Raw genomic sequence first — 13,795 nt, forward strand, 5'->3', positions numbered from 1 at the left:
GAAGCGGTGATGGTGGGTGGGTGTACACGTAAGTGTGCTGGCGGCCGTGTGCTCGGAGCGTAGTTAGGTGGTGGGACGAGCGAGCAAGCGCAGGATAGATATCGATCTGCGCCAGATTTGATTGCGAGCGTTGCAAAAGGAAAGAAAAAAGAAGGAATGAATGAATGAATGGATGGATGGATGAATGAATGGACGGCAACAATAGGTAGCAACAACAACAACAGCCACCACGTTCAACGGGGGGGTTGTCAGACAGAAAATGGGTGAGCCGAGAAAATGAGAGATGCGCGCAGATGAGAGAGTGTGGGTGGAAAGAAAGAAGACCAGCAAGATGCGCTCTATGTAGAGTACCTACTCTACTCTGATATGCCGCCGAATGAACTCTTCAGCTTCTGGATACTCTCTAGACCCCTTCCATCGTATCCACCGCTTCTTGCCCCTGATTTGACGCTGACCGGTGTCACGAAACATCCACTGCCTGGCGACAATCCCCCTTCCAGGGAATCCCGTGATGCGTACCTTGCTCGGAAATTGTGCGGGCAAGGGCTTCTCTCGGCAATCCATGCAGCATGATGTAGATAGATTAACTCGTGTCGAGTGATGTCGCCGCTGAATTTTGGGGCCTTCCAGAGCGGTGCCCCTCCTCAGCGTGGCTAACCCGCGCCGCCCTCTATCCACTTGCTGCTAGTAGTAATGATGCATGCCCGCCGCTAGCACGACAAGCGGCTTCAGATTCTTGCACAGGGCAGTTTCAAAGAAGTGTGAAAATAACTATGTTTATCGCCGCCAGGAGGCATGTCAACACCGAGGTCGCACAGCAACAACTTCCATACAATGTACCCCAGAAATGCAAGGGAACCAATATATCCGCAAAACAAGAAGAAAAAGTCTACATAGCAGTCATAAATCCACAACTTCAACCAGCCGCTTATTTTTTGCTGTCAGCGTACTCGAGCCTGATCTCGACCGCACGTCTGTGGGCCTCCAGCTCCTCAACCTTCGCCAACTGCATCACGGCCGCACCCACATTCCTGAGGCCCTCCTCCGTCAGCTCCGACGATGTAACGTGCTTGATGTACGTTCCCAGGTTGACACCAGAGTATTGCCGGGCGTATCCGTAAGTAGCTATTGATCCCCTAATTAGCAATGCCCCACCAAAGACGAAGTACTACCAGGAAAACTTACGCAACGAGTGATTGACACCGGCACTGTAGTCACCAACACTTTCTGGAGTCCACGCGCCAACAAAGATACTTCCTGCGTGCTCAACCAAGTCGACAATCTTGCTGGCCTCGCGGACCTGCAGGATAAGATGCTCTGGCGCGTACACATTGCTCAACCGGATCGCCTCCTCGATTGTCTTTGCTTGCAGCGTAACAGAGTGGGCAATTGCGCCTCGGACGATATCCACGCGGGGCAGCTTCATCGCCTGATCGTGGACCTCGTCTTCGATCGCCTTCAGCTGTTCTTCGGTCAGATCCACAGCGATCAAGATGACCTGCGAGTCGACTCCGTGCTCTGCCTGCGAGAGCAGGTCTGACGCGACAAACGCCGGTTTGGCATCCGAGTCTGCGACAACCAGAACTTCGGAAGGACCGGCGGGCATGTCGATGCTCACACCAGCACTGGTGTCGTTGCTAACAAACATCTTGCCGGCAGTGACGAATTGGTTTCCAGGACCGAGGATCTTGTCCACCTTGGGGACGCTCTCGGTTCCGTATGCCAGTGCAGCAACGGCCTGTGCGCCTCCTGCAAGCACGATTGCATCCGCACCAACTTTGTGGGCGACATAGACAATCTCGGGAGTGCAAGTTCCGTCGGGCCGGGGTGGCGAGGCGAACACGATCTGCTTGCAGCCGGCGACGAGTGCTGGGACACCGAGCATCAACGCTGTGGAAGGGAGCACTGCAGTGCCACCCGGGATGTAACATCCAACACGCTCGATTGCTCTCACGAAGCGCGAGCATTTGACACCAGGCATGGTCTCGACGACAAGGGGCTTATCCTCCTTCTGCCCCTCGTGGAACTTCCGGATGTTCTCAAAGGAAATGTCAATCGCCTTGATGGTTTCCTCGTCAAGTTGCATGAGCTCTGCTGGGTAAGGCGCCTTGATGACGGCCGACTTGAGACCTACTGCCCTGTCGAATTTGGCGGCATACTCAATCAAAGCAGCGTCTCCGCGTGTCCGGACCTCGTTGATAATAGGTGTGACTATTCCCATGATGTCCATGTTCTTCTGTGCAGGACGACGGAGGGTATCTTCGAGTTCTTTGGGAGTCGCAGTAGTTGCGTCAAAGCGCCTCATCTCAATTCTGCCATCGATCTTCACTGGCTCAGGTGCTTTCACAGGCTGAGATGGAGTTGCAGGCAGTCCCTCTTTCTCGGCCCACTTGCCTTTAGCGTCACCCTTCCGCCTCTTTACCTTCAGGCTCTTCGCGTCAAGACTGCGCTCGACATCCGTCAGTGACACGCCAGCGGCTATGCACTTTGCGAGAGCAAAGTAAATCAGGTCAGCCGCCTCAAAGGCAATATCCTGCTTTTCAGTGGCGTCGCAAAGTTCCTCTGCCTCCTCCATAATCTTTGCCCGAAGAAGCGCCGGATCCGAAAAGAGTCTGGCAGTGTAAGATCCCGCCGGCGCCGATTCCTTCCTGGCCTGCAGTATCTGCTGCAGCTTGGGAAGACCAGTGTACTGGCCGAAGCATGTAGCGGTTTCAAGGTGGCAGAAGCCTGTTGTTTTGTATAATCAGCCCTCCCTCCCTTTTCCGAGAGTGTTGCAGGGTGAGCAGTAGCCTCACCAGCGCCCTTCTGCCTCACGAAGAATCTCAAGCAATCTTGGTCGCAGTCACTGTCGATTTTGACGAGCTCCTGAACTGCGCCGCTCGTAGCACCCTTGTACCAGAGGCCCCTCTTGCGGCTCTGGTACACTCCAGTTCCCGTCCGCAGACTTTCCTTGACGGATTCGACGGAAGAATAGACGAAGCCAAGAGCAACACCTTGTTCATCCACAACCACCGTGGCGATGAGCTTATCCGGTCTGTCGGAAGTAACACCGGCCATGAAGATCTCTGCCACCGAGAGCAGCTCGGGGTTCTTCTCGGGATCGGTCGTCAAAGCCTCCTGCGGGATGATCGGTGTAGCGGCGAGTTTGCCTACTGCCACGGCGGTCTCGATGGTGACCGGAGCTCGGAACGACACGAAAACGGGGGGTCTGTCGCCCGTTCCGTACTCCCGCAGCCAGCCAGTAATGAAGTCAATGTCCTCGATCTGGTGCGCGTAGACTCCGACCGAGGTGTTGGCGATGGCGTCAATGATCTTCTCTTTGTTTTGAACATCGGGCTCGAGCAAGAGGACCAGGCGAGTGTCGTCAACGGAGCCCTGGATCGTCTCTAGCTGTCTGTGGGAAACGAAAACTCTCGCGGCACCGGCATCCAACAACGAGGTGACCTGCGCATTGTCGGGAAGAGTGGTGACGTTGACGGATATCGAGTATGAACGGAAGTGCGAGAAGATGTAGGATATGGTATCGTCGACGTTCTCGGGAGTGGCATCGAGGTATACATTGCCTAGTCGCGAAAGGTCGTTGGCTGAGAGGCCAGTAGAGGGCTGCTGCGAGATGTCAATGCCGGCTAGAAGTGGGAGTGCCATGGTGAATGTGGTGTCAGGAAGAAGTTGCTCTAGTGGTCAATGACCGAGGAGGAGGAGGGAAATATGTCGAGAGAGAATGGAAGAGTCGGCCGAGTCACTGCAAAAACGCTTCCAAGGATAGGTTTGCTTGATGATGGCGGGGTTCTACTTTGCTTTAGTGGGGGTACCAGCACTAAGCAAGCCAAAGCCAAAATTACATTTCGATGCTAGTCAAGCTGTATGTAGGTCGAGCCTCCAGAATTGACCATCGAGTTTGAAGGCGGGATATCCGCATGTGACAGCAGAATTTTCGGCATGCTGATAATCATTGGTCCTCCATAAACACGATGCGAATGCCGGGGTTCGGGAGATGTATGTGGGGTGGGGATGGAAGTGACTGGAAACGGCTTAGCGTCGATTTCAGCCTCCTAAATCTTCCCCACCAATTGGGAAGGCTTGGAGCTCTTCGAGTCGTGCAACCTTCACCAAAACGAACTCGCGAATCGCGCAACAGTCCAGCCCAAACATCCAACCTCCAACTTTCAAACCCACCACTGTCACTCACCATCGTCACCCCACCACCAAACCTCGCCCGCCATGACTAATGGAAACGGCACCCCGGACGCTCCCGCTCCTCCCGCGCCAGCGCCAGCAGACCCCACGATAGCAGCCGCCGCAGCTCCCGCCGACACATCGAAACAGAACCCGTCGTCGCCTCCGAAACCACGCGATGCACGCCTGATCCACCTCGTGCTAGCGAGCATGAACGTCACCGCCTACCAAGAGCGCGTCCCGCTGATGCTGATGGACTTCGCGTACCGCTACACGTCCGGCGTACTACAGGACGCGCTCCTCTTCTCAGATGCAATCAACGGCACGGCCAATACCGGCTCTCAGAACCCGCCTTCGATGATCAGCAACGACGATCTTAGGATGTCGATCGGCAGCAGAATCAATCATCAGTTCAACACGGCGTTACCTAAGGAGTTTCTGCTGGAGATTGCGCAGGAGCGGAATCGCGTGGCGTTGCCGACTGTTGGCCCGGAATTCGGCGTGCGGCTGCCGCCGGAGAAGTACTGTTTGACCGGCGTTAACTGGGACTTGAAGGCGGGCGGCGACGAGTGGATGGATGTCGAGGACGATGAGGATGAGGACGAACTGGGACAGAGCTTGGGAGGACCACCTATTGGAATGGGTGGAGGGAGTGTTGACACCAGGACGGAGGAGGGTGATGATCAGATGGATGTGGAGGACTTGTTTGGCGACGGAGGGGATAGCAATATGGTCGATGCATGAGCTGTAGAACTAAAAGTGCATGGCTTCTTGTCCGCGCAGTTCGGTGTCGTGGGTATATCTCATTATAGTGTTCGTATTTTTTGTTTCAGCGCGAGTTATGTTTTCTGGGTTTCTTTCTTGGGTTGTACGGGGCACCTATCTCATCAAGTTCATGGAGTTATTGGGCGCTATGGTATTGGTTGTGTGTATCGATCTCTACTTGCTACGTGTGTAGAGAATTGCTTCAAGTCTTACTCTGATGTTGCTTGGCGTCCCCAGCTTTATATACAGTTTTAATGTACAGTTCCTCATACCTATTAAACACGTTGAAGACAACAAAGCGCATGAATTCCAGAATCAAACGCCATTTCTACCATACACCTCTCTTCGCAAGGCCGTCGTCCGTTTCTGTCCCTTATCCGGATGTGGGGAAAGGAAGTTTCCTTGAGATTGGAACTCGGATCCCATGGACAGCGTATAATCCAACGAAACAACACCTCCTCACAGAGCGCGCTTCTCAGCCGAAATCGGCTCCTCCCTCGGACGACCCTTGACAACCTCTACAGCAATCTTCGCTTTATCCTGTTCCTGCCGTAACTTCTTCCTCTCCATCCTCTGTCGAAACCACTCCTCGCGGGCAGCGTCATTGTTCTCTTGTGTTGCGTGCGAGACCATGCACTTGTTCATGTTCCCGCGCTCGGTACGGCACGCCCATGTCGCTGTGACGGTTCGCCCGCGCGCGCATTCGGCAAAGACTGTTTTCCCCCAGCGTTAGTCTTTGCGGGACATCGCCGGAGTGGATGGGCCAAACGTCGGATTTCTTCCGCGCAGAACCCACGGACGCGGGCGTAGTAAAGGTCGCGGACCTGACCTTCCTGCGATGCTGAGAGGGGCATTGGGTTTCGGGGTTGCAGGGGCGAAGCTGCTGCTGCCGCTGCTGCTGCTGGGGATGCTTTCTCGGCTGCCATGGTCATTCCGTGTGTTCGTTCGTCCGTTCGTGGCTTGTGGTGATGGTGGGCTGTGGTTGTGGTGGGGAGTTGTGGAGGGGTGAATTGAGTGAGGTGAGGTGAGGTGGGGGGAATGTTGATGACGGAAGCGGCGGTGGTGAGATTGGCTGCATCATCCGAAGTTCAATGCACGGACGGGCGCCATCGATGGGAAATCCTTCACACACACGCAGCAAGCGCATACAGACTGCCACGCAGGGAAGGCTCCTTGAACAAAGCGGCGGTAGATATCACGCAGATTCTCGTCATGTAGATCTTTAAAGACTACCTAGTTCTGAGAATATCACGATGTGGCATGTACTTGGAGTGCTCTTGAACAAACTTAGTTGTGGCAGCCAAAGCAAACAGCCAAAGTGTGTCTTATAAACAATCAGACCATAAACTGAAGACCAGAGAGGAGGGCATGAAGTACTCTAGTTATCGACTTCTTCCCAAGACTCAAGCCCCAAGTTTGGTTATTCTAGCCGCAGACGTCACTAACGGCTCTCGCTACCCAAGCAACCTCCATCGCCCTTCGGCATTCAGCCCCCAACATACAAATACCTATATTGGCCAACAATCCAGCAATCACGAACTACAGACTGAACAATGCCTCCACCACCTCCTTCAATGGCACCGAAGAGGCGAGCCACAGTTCTAGTAAGTACAGCTATACTCTCCACCTCCTTTTTTCGCGGACGCACCATGCTTACCCGCGGCCGTCGTCTCCAGGTCACCGATTCTCGCGACCTGCCCACCAACTCTTCGGGTCGCCCCAACTCGCGCCGAGCATCATCGTCGGCCCTCTCCTCCAATGCTGGCGCACACGGAAACGCCCCTGGAATGGTTCGCTTCGTCTCGGTCGATTCTGTCCTCCGCGGGACCTCGGAGATCCCGTCCGGCCAGGTGCGCGGTGGAAACGCCCTCTCGTATCTGCATCGCTCTCGAACGCCCGTTTCCTCAGCATCGTCATATCGTGGGGCTCCGCCAGGCCCGGTTAATCCGCGCCGTGTGGTGAATCAGGGACAGACGCTGCCGTCGAGATCGTCGAAGGTCTCTGAGAAGCTGGTGTTGATTCCGGAGACTGAGGAGGATGAGCTCGGTAGATGGGATTATCAGGAGGAGGATGAAGATGGGCCGTTGAGGGATGATGAAGATGATTCGAGACATAGTCCTGAGGAGGGCGATGAGACGGTCGGACGACTGCCGCCCCGGAAGAGTTATGCTGAGCGGTTACCTAAGAGTCGACGTGCCGAGAAATTCTCAAGGGTTACGGCATATTGCACAGCGGATGCTTATCGGCTTAAGAGTGCGTCGACGTTTTTGAGGGAGGCGCATCATGCTAGGACAAAGCTGTATGATGAGTGCCTTTACGTCGCGTATCATCTACCGCTATTGGCTGGTGGCGAAGGGTGTCGCCTTCGCAGCTCTCCGGCGCTGAAGAATCCTGGCGGGAAACCAGTGTTGGACGTTGAGATTGAGCGTTCGGAGCAACGGAACTACCATGAGGGCTACTTCGATGAGGAATACAGAGGGCGCAGGGATTCCGTGGAGGAGGACGATAGAGAACCTGGCAGTACGCCCAGGGATGAAAATGTCAATATTCAGGGAGAAAGTACGGACCCCGAACTGCACGAAAGACCACGAAGCCCGAAGGACTCGCATAATGCTATGGATATGAATGGTATCGCCGAAATGTTCATCTTCAGCTATGGCGTTGTCGTCTTCTGGAATTTCACCGAAAGGCAGGAGAAGGACATCCTCGCCGACCTGACATTTGCGCCGGGACATGATTCTCCTCTTATTTCCGGACCGATGCGAGAGGAGGATTTCGAGACCGAGGAGTTTCACTTTGAGTACTCCTCGAAAACCAGGTCTCCTCGGGTAAGCAAACCCATTCTAGTCTGAGACGAGTGACAAAGTTGATAACACTGCACAGATATACAACGACATGATCACCCTCCGATCCGGCGATATAATGATCAAGCTCGCGATCTCACATGCAATAGCGCAGTCCACCAAGCTGTGTCGCTTTGAAGAAAGCATGAACACCACCATGGCAGGCGTTGAGCACATTCCTAAGAAACTCGCCCTCACCGGAACACTAGGCATGAAGCGCGAAGAAGTTATCAAGATGACCGGTCGCCTCTTCCGTCTACGTGTCGAAGTCAATCTTTCTTCGAATGTCCTCGACGTGCCGGAATTCTTTTGGGCGGAGCCTACGCTTCATCCACTGTATATTGCGGTTAGAGAGTACCTTGAGATCCAACCACGTGTCATGGTGCTCAATAGCCGCTGCCGGGTGTTCTTGGACCTCGCGGATATCTTGACCGATTCCATTGCCGACACCAATATGAGCCGTATCACGTGGATCATCATCTGGCTGATTTTGCTGAGTATTTTGGTTACGCTCTTCGAGGTGACGATTCGGTTCGGAATCTTGTCGGAACACAAGGGCAAAGGACTTGGCGGAGGGACGGTGTTGGCGATTGCGGATCTCTAGACCTGAATGGCTTGTGTGGTTAATGCATGTGGAAGAGTGAGATGAGTTTGATATTGATGGGATCAGATGGGTTGTGCTGCATTGCTGGTGTTCTTTATTGTGCTTTTTGTTCGTTCTTGGAATTCTTTGTAGTATAACTTCTGAAGACTTTGGTTAGCGGCTGGGTTCTACCCTGCGCTGAGGAATTGATATGTTAATGATGATGTTACTGATCATCACATTCTACATCCTTTACATCGTCTAGAATTCAGCCCACCTGGGCGCGAGTGGGGGAGAGGGGGAGTCACCAACAGAGCAACTAACAGAGCACTCGCCAGAATTAATTCACCATCAAGCTGAAGAAGGCTGGCTTGTGATACGGAGATCGCGGCGCAGCGGAGATGGGTGTTGCGGTGATGCCTAGGTGAAGTGGCGGCACTCAGCAAAACTTCTGTTCCGCCGCGCTCGCCACAGCACTCGCCAGCAGTCTGACCTCACCCCTACACACTGGCCTCGTCAGTCCTCCCACTCCCCGCTTCTGAGACCGTAACAGCGCCTGAAAACAATCAAAGGGATTACTTGATTTTGTGATCAGGCAAGACGGAATTTGGAGATGAGGAAATTCAAGTAAGCCGAATGTAGACTGTGTAGGATGGATGACATTCAAGGTGGTTGCACTAATTTACGTTCCATATATTGCCGCCGGCTATCTACACAGAATACCGCATGCACCCTTGCTATTATCCCAGTTATATACCTATCGTCCTGATAACCGCCGAGCAATCCCACCGAGATACCTTTATCTTGCCATCACATTCAACATCGCCACCAATAGAACAATAACCATGGCTCCAGGCACGTATCACCGCGCACCGCGACCCATAAGCTTCTCTGTTAACATCGTGCGCCTAGGCTACCTCCACACAGCGCATGCGGCAGGCACCGAAGAAGAGATCCACTCGCTTCCCACCTATGTCACGGCTGGCGAACCGAACCGCGGCATCATCGTCATAATCTCGGACATGTTCGGGTGGCAGCTGCCGAACACACGGTTGCTGGCGGATCGGATACGTCGGGAGACGGGCGCGACGGTTTATGTTCCCGATTTTCTGGCCGGTGAGTTCCAAGTGAGGAGCGTGGAATGACATGAGTGCGGGGTTGCTGACGCGGATGTCTACTAGGCGATTCCGTGCCGACGGAGCATCTCGAGCTGGTCGGTGAGCCCGAGGGCGAGCCCGGGTTTATGGAGAAAGCAAAATGGAATTTCCGTCGAGTGCAGGCGTTTGGTCCGTGGTTGGTGCGGCACCGCGATGCGGTCTCCTTGCCGATCGTCACTGCTTTTTTCGAGGCCCTGTACAAAGAGGATCGAACACGGACGGTGATGGTGGCGGGATACTCGTGGGGCGGACGCTACGCACTGCTGTTGACGCACCGCAACCAGTGGATGATGAGCAATGGCGGGGGATACCGCGAGGGAGGATTCGTCAATGCCGCGTTCGTCGCGCATCCCACGTTGCTGTCAGTTCCGTCGGATATCACGGCGATTGCGAGGCCGACTAGTCTCGCGCTTGGAGACTGTGATGAGGTGATGGGGATTAAGACTGTTGAACAGATTCAGAAGCTGTTGGAAGGGAAGGCGGCGTCGCCGGAGGAGGTGCAGACTGAGGTCCACGTTTATGAGGGAGCGCTACATGGGTTTGCCGTTAGGGCGGATCTGGGGAAGGTCATGGATAAGGAGCACTATGAGGGTGCTGCGAAGCAGGCAGTCGAGTGGTTCAAGAAGTTCCTCTGAACGGAATCTTGTTGTTTAGGGCCCGTTTGGATGGCCTCAGTTTTTCGAGAAACCGAGCAAATGGAACTGAGACCCCGTTTGAATGGCACAAAAACTTTTTAAAAATATGCGGCTCGAGCGAAGAAACTAGTACTGACCTCGAGAGGTCGTTTCTTTGCCGCCACTCAGTATCGCATTTTAACTTCAACCATGGACTCCCTTTACGGGGAAGAGAAAAAAGCGGGGCCACAATGTGTCCACTATTAGAGTTCTGGTGAAGCCCATTATTCAGACTTATGGCTGAGTAATCTGAGAACTGCCAAACACTCTGTTCACCTCACAGTTTTCCGGAAACTGAAACTGGACAGTATTCGGTGTCCCGGCGGGAAACTGAATTTCACTCTAAAACTGGAACTGAAAACAACATTGGTACAAACGAGCCGGTTTACCTTTTGCGATGCTGGTCCGTCGCCTAAGCAGGACCTCGAGGCTCGGATGTCTGGATACGGGTTTCTCATTTTGTTGGTTGTACTATGCATACTTTCAACACATCTAGCCCTTCCATACTTCCACTCGTGAACAACCGAGACTCGCCAATCTGTCGCTACCAACTAATCGTTAGGTACTAGTAAACATCCATGTGGCGACCACACGGTGTGTGGTCATTAGGACAGCGCCACTTAATGTAAAGTCATAAGTATATACGTTGCGGTCAGGGCGTATTTGTGGCAGACACGATGCAGTTGCCTTCATTGTATCGTACTCCAGGTCTCCAGAAAGCAAACGCAATGACGGAAAGTGATTGCCGGCAGGTTCTGCAATACGCGGTATCATCCCCAGAGTGAGTTGGAGCAGGTACAGTCAGTTCAATCGGTAGATCTAGCGGCATCGTAACTTCTGCGGCATCATTCGAAATACGATCTTGAAATAGAGACTGAGTATCTGTTTCCACGCCTTGTAGTGTTCTGACTCTTCGTCGTTGCCGTGGCAGTCGTTGAACTTCCATCTAAAGAACAGTATTAATGCCACACCACTGCCCTTTATAGGAATAGATAGTAGCCGCCACTCTAGCACATACATACTAGGGGTCCTCAAACCTATCTGGGTGCTGTTCTGGAGAGAAGCGTAGCGGGCCGCTTTCCTAATAGGTTTGAGGACCCCTACTGTCTTTTAACACCTCTCACACAGACGATCAGCAGCTGTGGGTGCTCAGCGTATTCTGACACACCATATATTACCTGGGAGATTGTAGACGTGGGAATCCAAGCAGCTTGGTCTAACCCTGCTTGATCCAGAAGTTCCGTGCATGTGATGTCACTCGCGCCATTGAGCGCTGAGCATCGATGATCGAACTGGCACAATTGAGAAGCTTCTCTACGTGTACACAACTACATCGGTAGTAAAAATCCTACAAGTTCTTCACCGCTTTGGAAAGCAGCTATGAATTGCGACATTGCCAAAAATATATACCTATTAGATAAGTCCACGAGTCGGTCTGTTTGCATTGTGCTTTAACTAGGTAACTCCACCGCAGTTGCTGCAGGTCAGTTGTCTCACACAGGAGTCTTGCTTCACCAATGGCGGTGGCCACGGGCGGTGCAGCGATGCTCTACATGCACGTGTGAGACTCCATCCTCCGCTCGCAACACGCATAATCTGCTTTAATCGACGGTCTCCGCACCGTGGGGCTCATAAGTAGGTACATGAGTACTTCGTTGATGGCAACTATTGCAAGTCCAGCATTCAACCTCCACCTACCTAAGTAGCGGATCCGAGCGATTCTTCGAGTTCCAATACCCTCCACAACACACACCGACACACCGCGCATCGTCGAATATGAGCACTCTCCTCTTTGTTTCCCATGTCATCGGACTGGCCTGCGGCGCCCTCGGAGCTCCGATCGAAGATTTGCGACCGCCACTGGGCAACTCTTCAGCACTGCAAGAGGTGATAGCACCGCCTTGGGTTTCCAGTCCTCGCACGCGGGGAACCTTCGAAATACTGTACAATTGCAGTTTCACGCTCGCCCTCTGCGTCTACACCGTCATCCATCTGAATGTGCTGCTGAAGGAGTCCCGGTCCTCGTTTTATCTACGGAAGGCCAAGTGGGTCTTGATTGCACTTTTTGGACCTGAAGTGGTACTATACGCAGCCTGGGAGCAGTGGTATGGAGCGAGACACTTTTGCCGGGAATTCAATGAGGTCCTCGAGTGGCGGTTCAAGCAGAGTGTCGAGGAGCAAGTCAACTCCGCAAGCAGCCCCCAGCCACCAGAGGTCAAATCAGTTATCCGGGTTTCGGGCAACGAGGATTCGGAAATCCGCTTAGCTGTATCTTCAGATGAGAATACTGTAGGTGCAGTATGCTCACAGCTCATATTACCACACAGGAGCAGGCTACCGCGAAAGAGACCCGGTCGCTCACCTTAGCGGACGGCTTCTACGCAGTAATGGGAGGTTATGTCATGGATACTCCGGTGCTCATGGGAAGTTATCCGGCTGGGAGATATACCCTCACGCCGGATCAGATCATTGATATAGTAGGGCTAGAAGGAGACGCCCTCCCCATCGCCAGCGCAGAAACGATTGAGGACAAGAGTAAGGCAAACGTACTTGCCAAATTCCTTGTTTGCTTCCAGATTTAGTTTCTAGTCATCCAAGTAGGTGGAGTCTCAGCACCTCCCAGGTTCATTCTGCTAATATAGTATGTTGTCAATCGATTGCCAGAAAGGCCAACGGATATGCTTTGACGTTGCTGGAAGTTCACACGCTGGTCCATGTCATCTGCGCTTTAGCGATGTACGCGCTTTGGTTCAAAAAGCCTCTCGATATCCAAGACCCCACTGTGTTCAACGCTACACAGCCTACCTTAAATCGGTTTTCTAAGGTGGGTTTGCGGTCTTCTGAGACTTCTTGGGTTGGTGGGATTTACTTGAAAAGACGAGCGATAAACGTCAGCACAGCAGACATATTAAATACCAATGGGTCGGCCATCCTTGGCATCCCTGGGTTTCTATGCGCGGTGTACGGGGGCATTCACTTGTCGGCCTGGGATCTCCACTTTCCGACCGAGGCGGAACATTACCTCTGGAAAGGTATTACGAGATCAACAGTGCCCTGCCCCTCTATCATTGACTAGACCCTGTGCTGAAATCGATCATGGAGCTGTATGCATTACGGCGGTCTCTGGTTTTGCGGCCACTCCGGCGATCTTGATAATAGCGTTTGACAGCGAGGACAAGCAGAATGAAGGCAAAGGTAGGACAATATATCACGTCATTCGGAAGTATTCTAGAGAGTATCATCGGCGCTTCCAGCACGCTATTGATAGTTGGTTCGGTTTCAAGAGTTTTTGTTTCTATAATAGTATCGGATTTGGACTGATAATCGCACCACTCAAAACATTGTACATTCCGTGTTGGATTTACAGACGTGTTGCAAGTTTTTAACGGAGGGAGTGGATATACAGTTCACAGGCTTTTCCCGTGAAAATTGGAAGCCGTAGTACAAGTGACCCCGATTATAGAGAGTTAAATGGCCGGCAATTAGACACATTTAAAGAATTACTTCGAATTTTTTTTCAATATGTTGCAAATTTCTCCTATGTAGTTAAAATAAAGCGTTTAAGTGCATTAAAAAGTTACAGCATCGTTTTCTTGG

At 52.8% G+C, this 13,795-nt stretch overlaps 6 protein-coding genes across 6 annotated transcripts; 4 read left to right on the top strand and 2 right to left on the bottom strand.

The window, feature by feature from the left end:
* Window positions 1-761: 761 nt before the first annotated feature.
* BZA05DRAFT_399723 (histidine biosynthesis trifunctional protein) lies at window positions 762-3,855 on the bottom strand. Its single transcript, XM_051483831.1, has 3 exons — window positions 2,796-3,855; window positions 1,186-2,727; window positions 762-1,125 (listed from the first exon to the last, which is right to left on the bottom strand). The coding sequence occupies exons 1-3, from the start codon at window positions 3,643-3,645 to the stop codon at window positions 929-931; spliced, it is 2,589 nt and encodes an 862-aa protein (XP_051338832.1). The 5' UTR covers window positions 3,646-3,855; the 3' UTR covers window positions 762-928.
* A 249-nt stretch (window positions 3,856-4,104) lies between these two features.
* BZA05DRAFT_399724 (transcription initiation factor IID, 31kD subunit-domain-containing protein) lies at window positions 4,105-5,139 on the top strand. The gene has a single exon (XM_051483832.1). It carries the CDS (start codon window positions 4,222-4,224, stop codon window positions 4,918-4,920), a length of 699 nt encoding a protein of 232 aa, XP_051338833.1. The 5' UTR covers window positions 4,105-4,221; the 3' UTR covers window positions 4,921-5,139.
* Window positions 5,140-6,103, bottom strand: BZA05DRAFT_399725 (cytochrome c oxidase biogenesis protein Cmc1 like-domain-containing protein). The gene is made up of 2 exons (XM_051483833.1): window positions 5,711-6,103; window positions 5,140-5,654 (listed from the first exon to the last, which is right to left on the bottom strand). The coding sequence occupies exons 1-2, from the start codon at window positions 5,871-5,873 to the stop codon at window positions 5,401-5,403; spliced, it is 417 nt and encodes a 138-aa protein (XP_051338834.1). The 5' UTR covers window positions 5,874-6,103; the 3' UTR covers window positions 5,140-5,400.
* BZA05DRAFT_399727 (uncharacterized protein) lies at window positions 6,104-8,612 on the top strand. The gene is made up of 3 exons (XM_051483834.1): window positions 6,104-6,545; window positions 6,618-7,769; window positions 7,825-8,612. The coding sequence occupies exons 1-3, from the start codon at window positions 6,495-6,497 to the stop codon at window positions 8,386-8,388; spliced, it is 1,767 nt and encodes a 588-aa protein (XP_051338835.1). The 5' UTR covers window positions 6,104-6,494; the 3' UTR covers window positions 8,389-8,612.
* A 484-nt stretch (window positions 8,613-9,096) lies between these two features.
* Window positions 9,097-10,560, top strand: BZA05DRAFT_474384 (Alpha/Beta hydrolase protein). The gene is made up of 3 exons (XM_051488122.1): window positions 9,097-9,222; window positions 9,280-9,483; window positions 9,549-10,560. The coding sequence occupies exons 1-3, from the start codon at window positions 9,213-9,215 to the stop codon at window positions 10,157-10,159; spliced, it is 825 nt and encodes a 274-aa protein (XP_051338836.1). The 5' UTR covers window positions 9,097-9,212; the 3' UTR covers window positions 10,160-10,560.
* Window positions 10,561-11,820: 1,260 nt separating this feature from the next.
* Window positions 11,821-12,780, top strand: BZA05DRAFT_453814 (uncharacterized protein; the record flags this gene model as incomplete). The annotated part of the gene is made up of 2 exons (XM_051487503.1): window positions 11,821-12,487; window positions 12,532-12,780. The coding sequence occupies exons 1-2, from the start codon at window positions 11,975-11,977 to the stop codon at window positions 12,778-12,780; spliced, it is 762 nt and encodes a 253-aa protein (XP_051338837.1). The 5' UTR covers window positions 11,821-11,974.
* Between the last annotated feature and the right edge of the window lie 1,015 nt (window positions 12,781-13,795).

Source organism: Tricharina praecox (assembly GCF_024521635.1).
Source record: "Tricharina praecox strain CBS 144465 chromosome Unknown BZA05scaffold_14, whole genome shotgun sequence".
In the NCBI taxonomy this organism is placed as follows: Eukaryota; Fungi; Ascomycota; class Pezizomycetes; order Pezizales; family Pyronemataceae; genus Tricharina; species Tricharina praecox.

Bases quoted from the DNA above. Each gene is read 5' to 3' on its own strand.
- BZA05DRAFT_399724 (XM_051483832.1), top strand. From the start codon at position 4,222: ATGACTAATGGAAACGGCACCCCGGACGCTCCCGCTCCTCCCGCGCCA.
- BZA05DRAFT_399725 (XM_051483833.1), bottom strand. From the start codon at position 5,873: ATGACCATGGCAGCCGAGAAAGCATCCCCAGCAGCAGCAGCGGCAGCA. The intron at 5,655-5,710 runs GTTTGGCCCATC...GGGGGAAAACAG, and splicing joins CTGCGCGGAAGAAATCCGAC to TCTTTGCCGAATGCGCGCGC.
- BZA05DRAFT_399723 (XM_051483831.1), bottom strand. From the start codon at position 3,645: ATGGCACTCCCACTTCTAGCCGGCATTGACATCTCGCAGCAGCCCTCT. The intron at 2,728-2,795 runs GTGAGGCTACTG...ACAAAACAACAG, and splicing joins CGTGAGGCAGAAGGGCGCTG to GCTTCTGCCACCTTGAAACC. The intron at 1,126-1,185 runs GTAAGTTTTCCT...GGGGATCAATAG, and splicing joins CGGTGTCAATCACTCGTTGC to CTACTTACGGATACGCCCGG.
- BZA05DRAFT_399727 (XM_051483834.1), top strand. From the start codon at position 6,495: ATGCCTCCACCACCTCCTTCAATGGCACCGAAGAGGCGAGCCACAGTT. The intron at 6,546-6,617 runs GTAAGTACAGCT...CGTCGTCTCCAG, and splicing joins AGAGGCGAGCCACAGTTCTA to GTCACCGATTCTCGCGACCT. The intron at 7,770-7,824 runs GTAAGCAAACCC...AACACTGCACAG, and splicing joins CGAAAACCAGGTCTCCTCGG to ATATACAACGACATGATCAC.
- BZA05DRAFT_474384 (XM_051488122.1), top strand. The intron at 9,484-9,548 runs GTGAGTTCCAAG...GATGTCTACTAG, and splicing joins TGTTCCCGATTTTCTGGCCG to GCGATTCCGTGCCGACGGAG.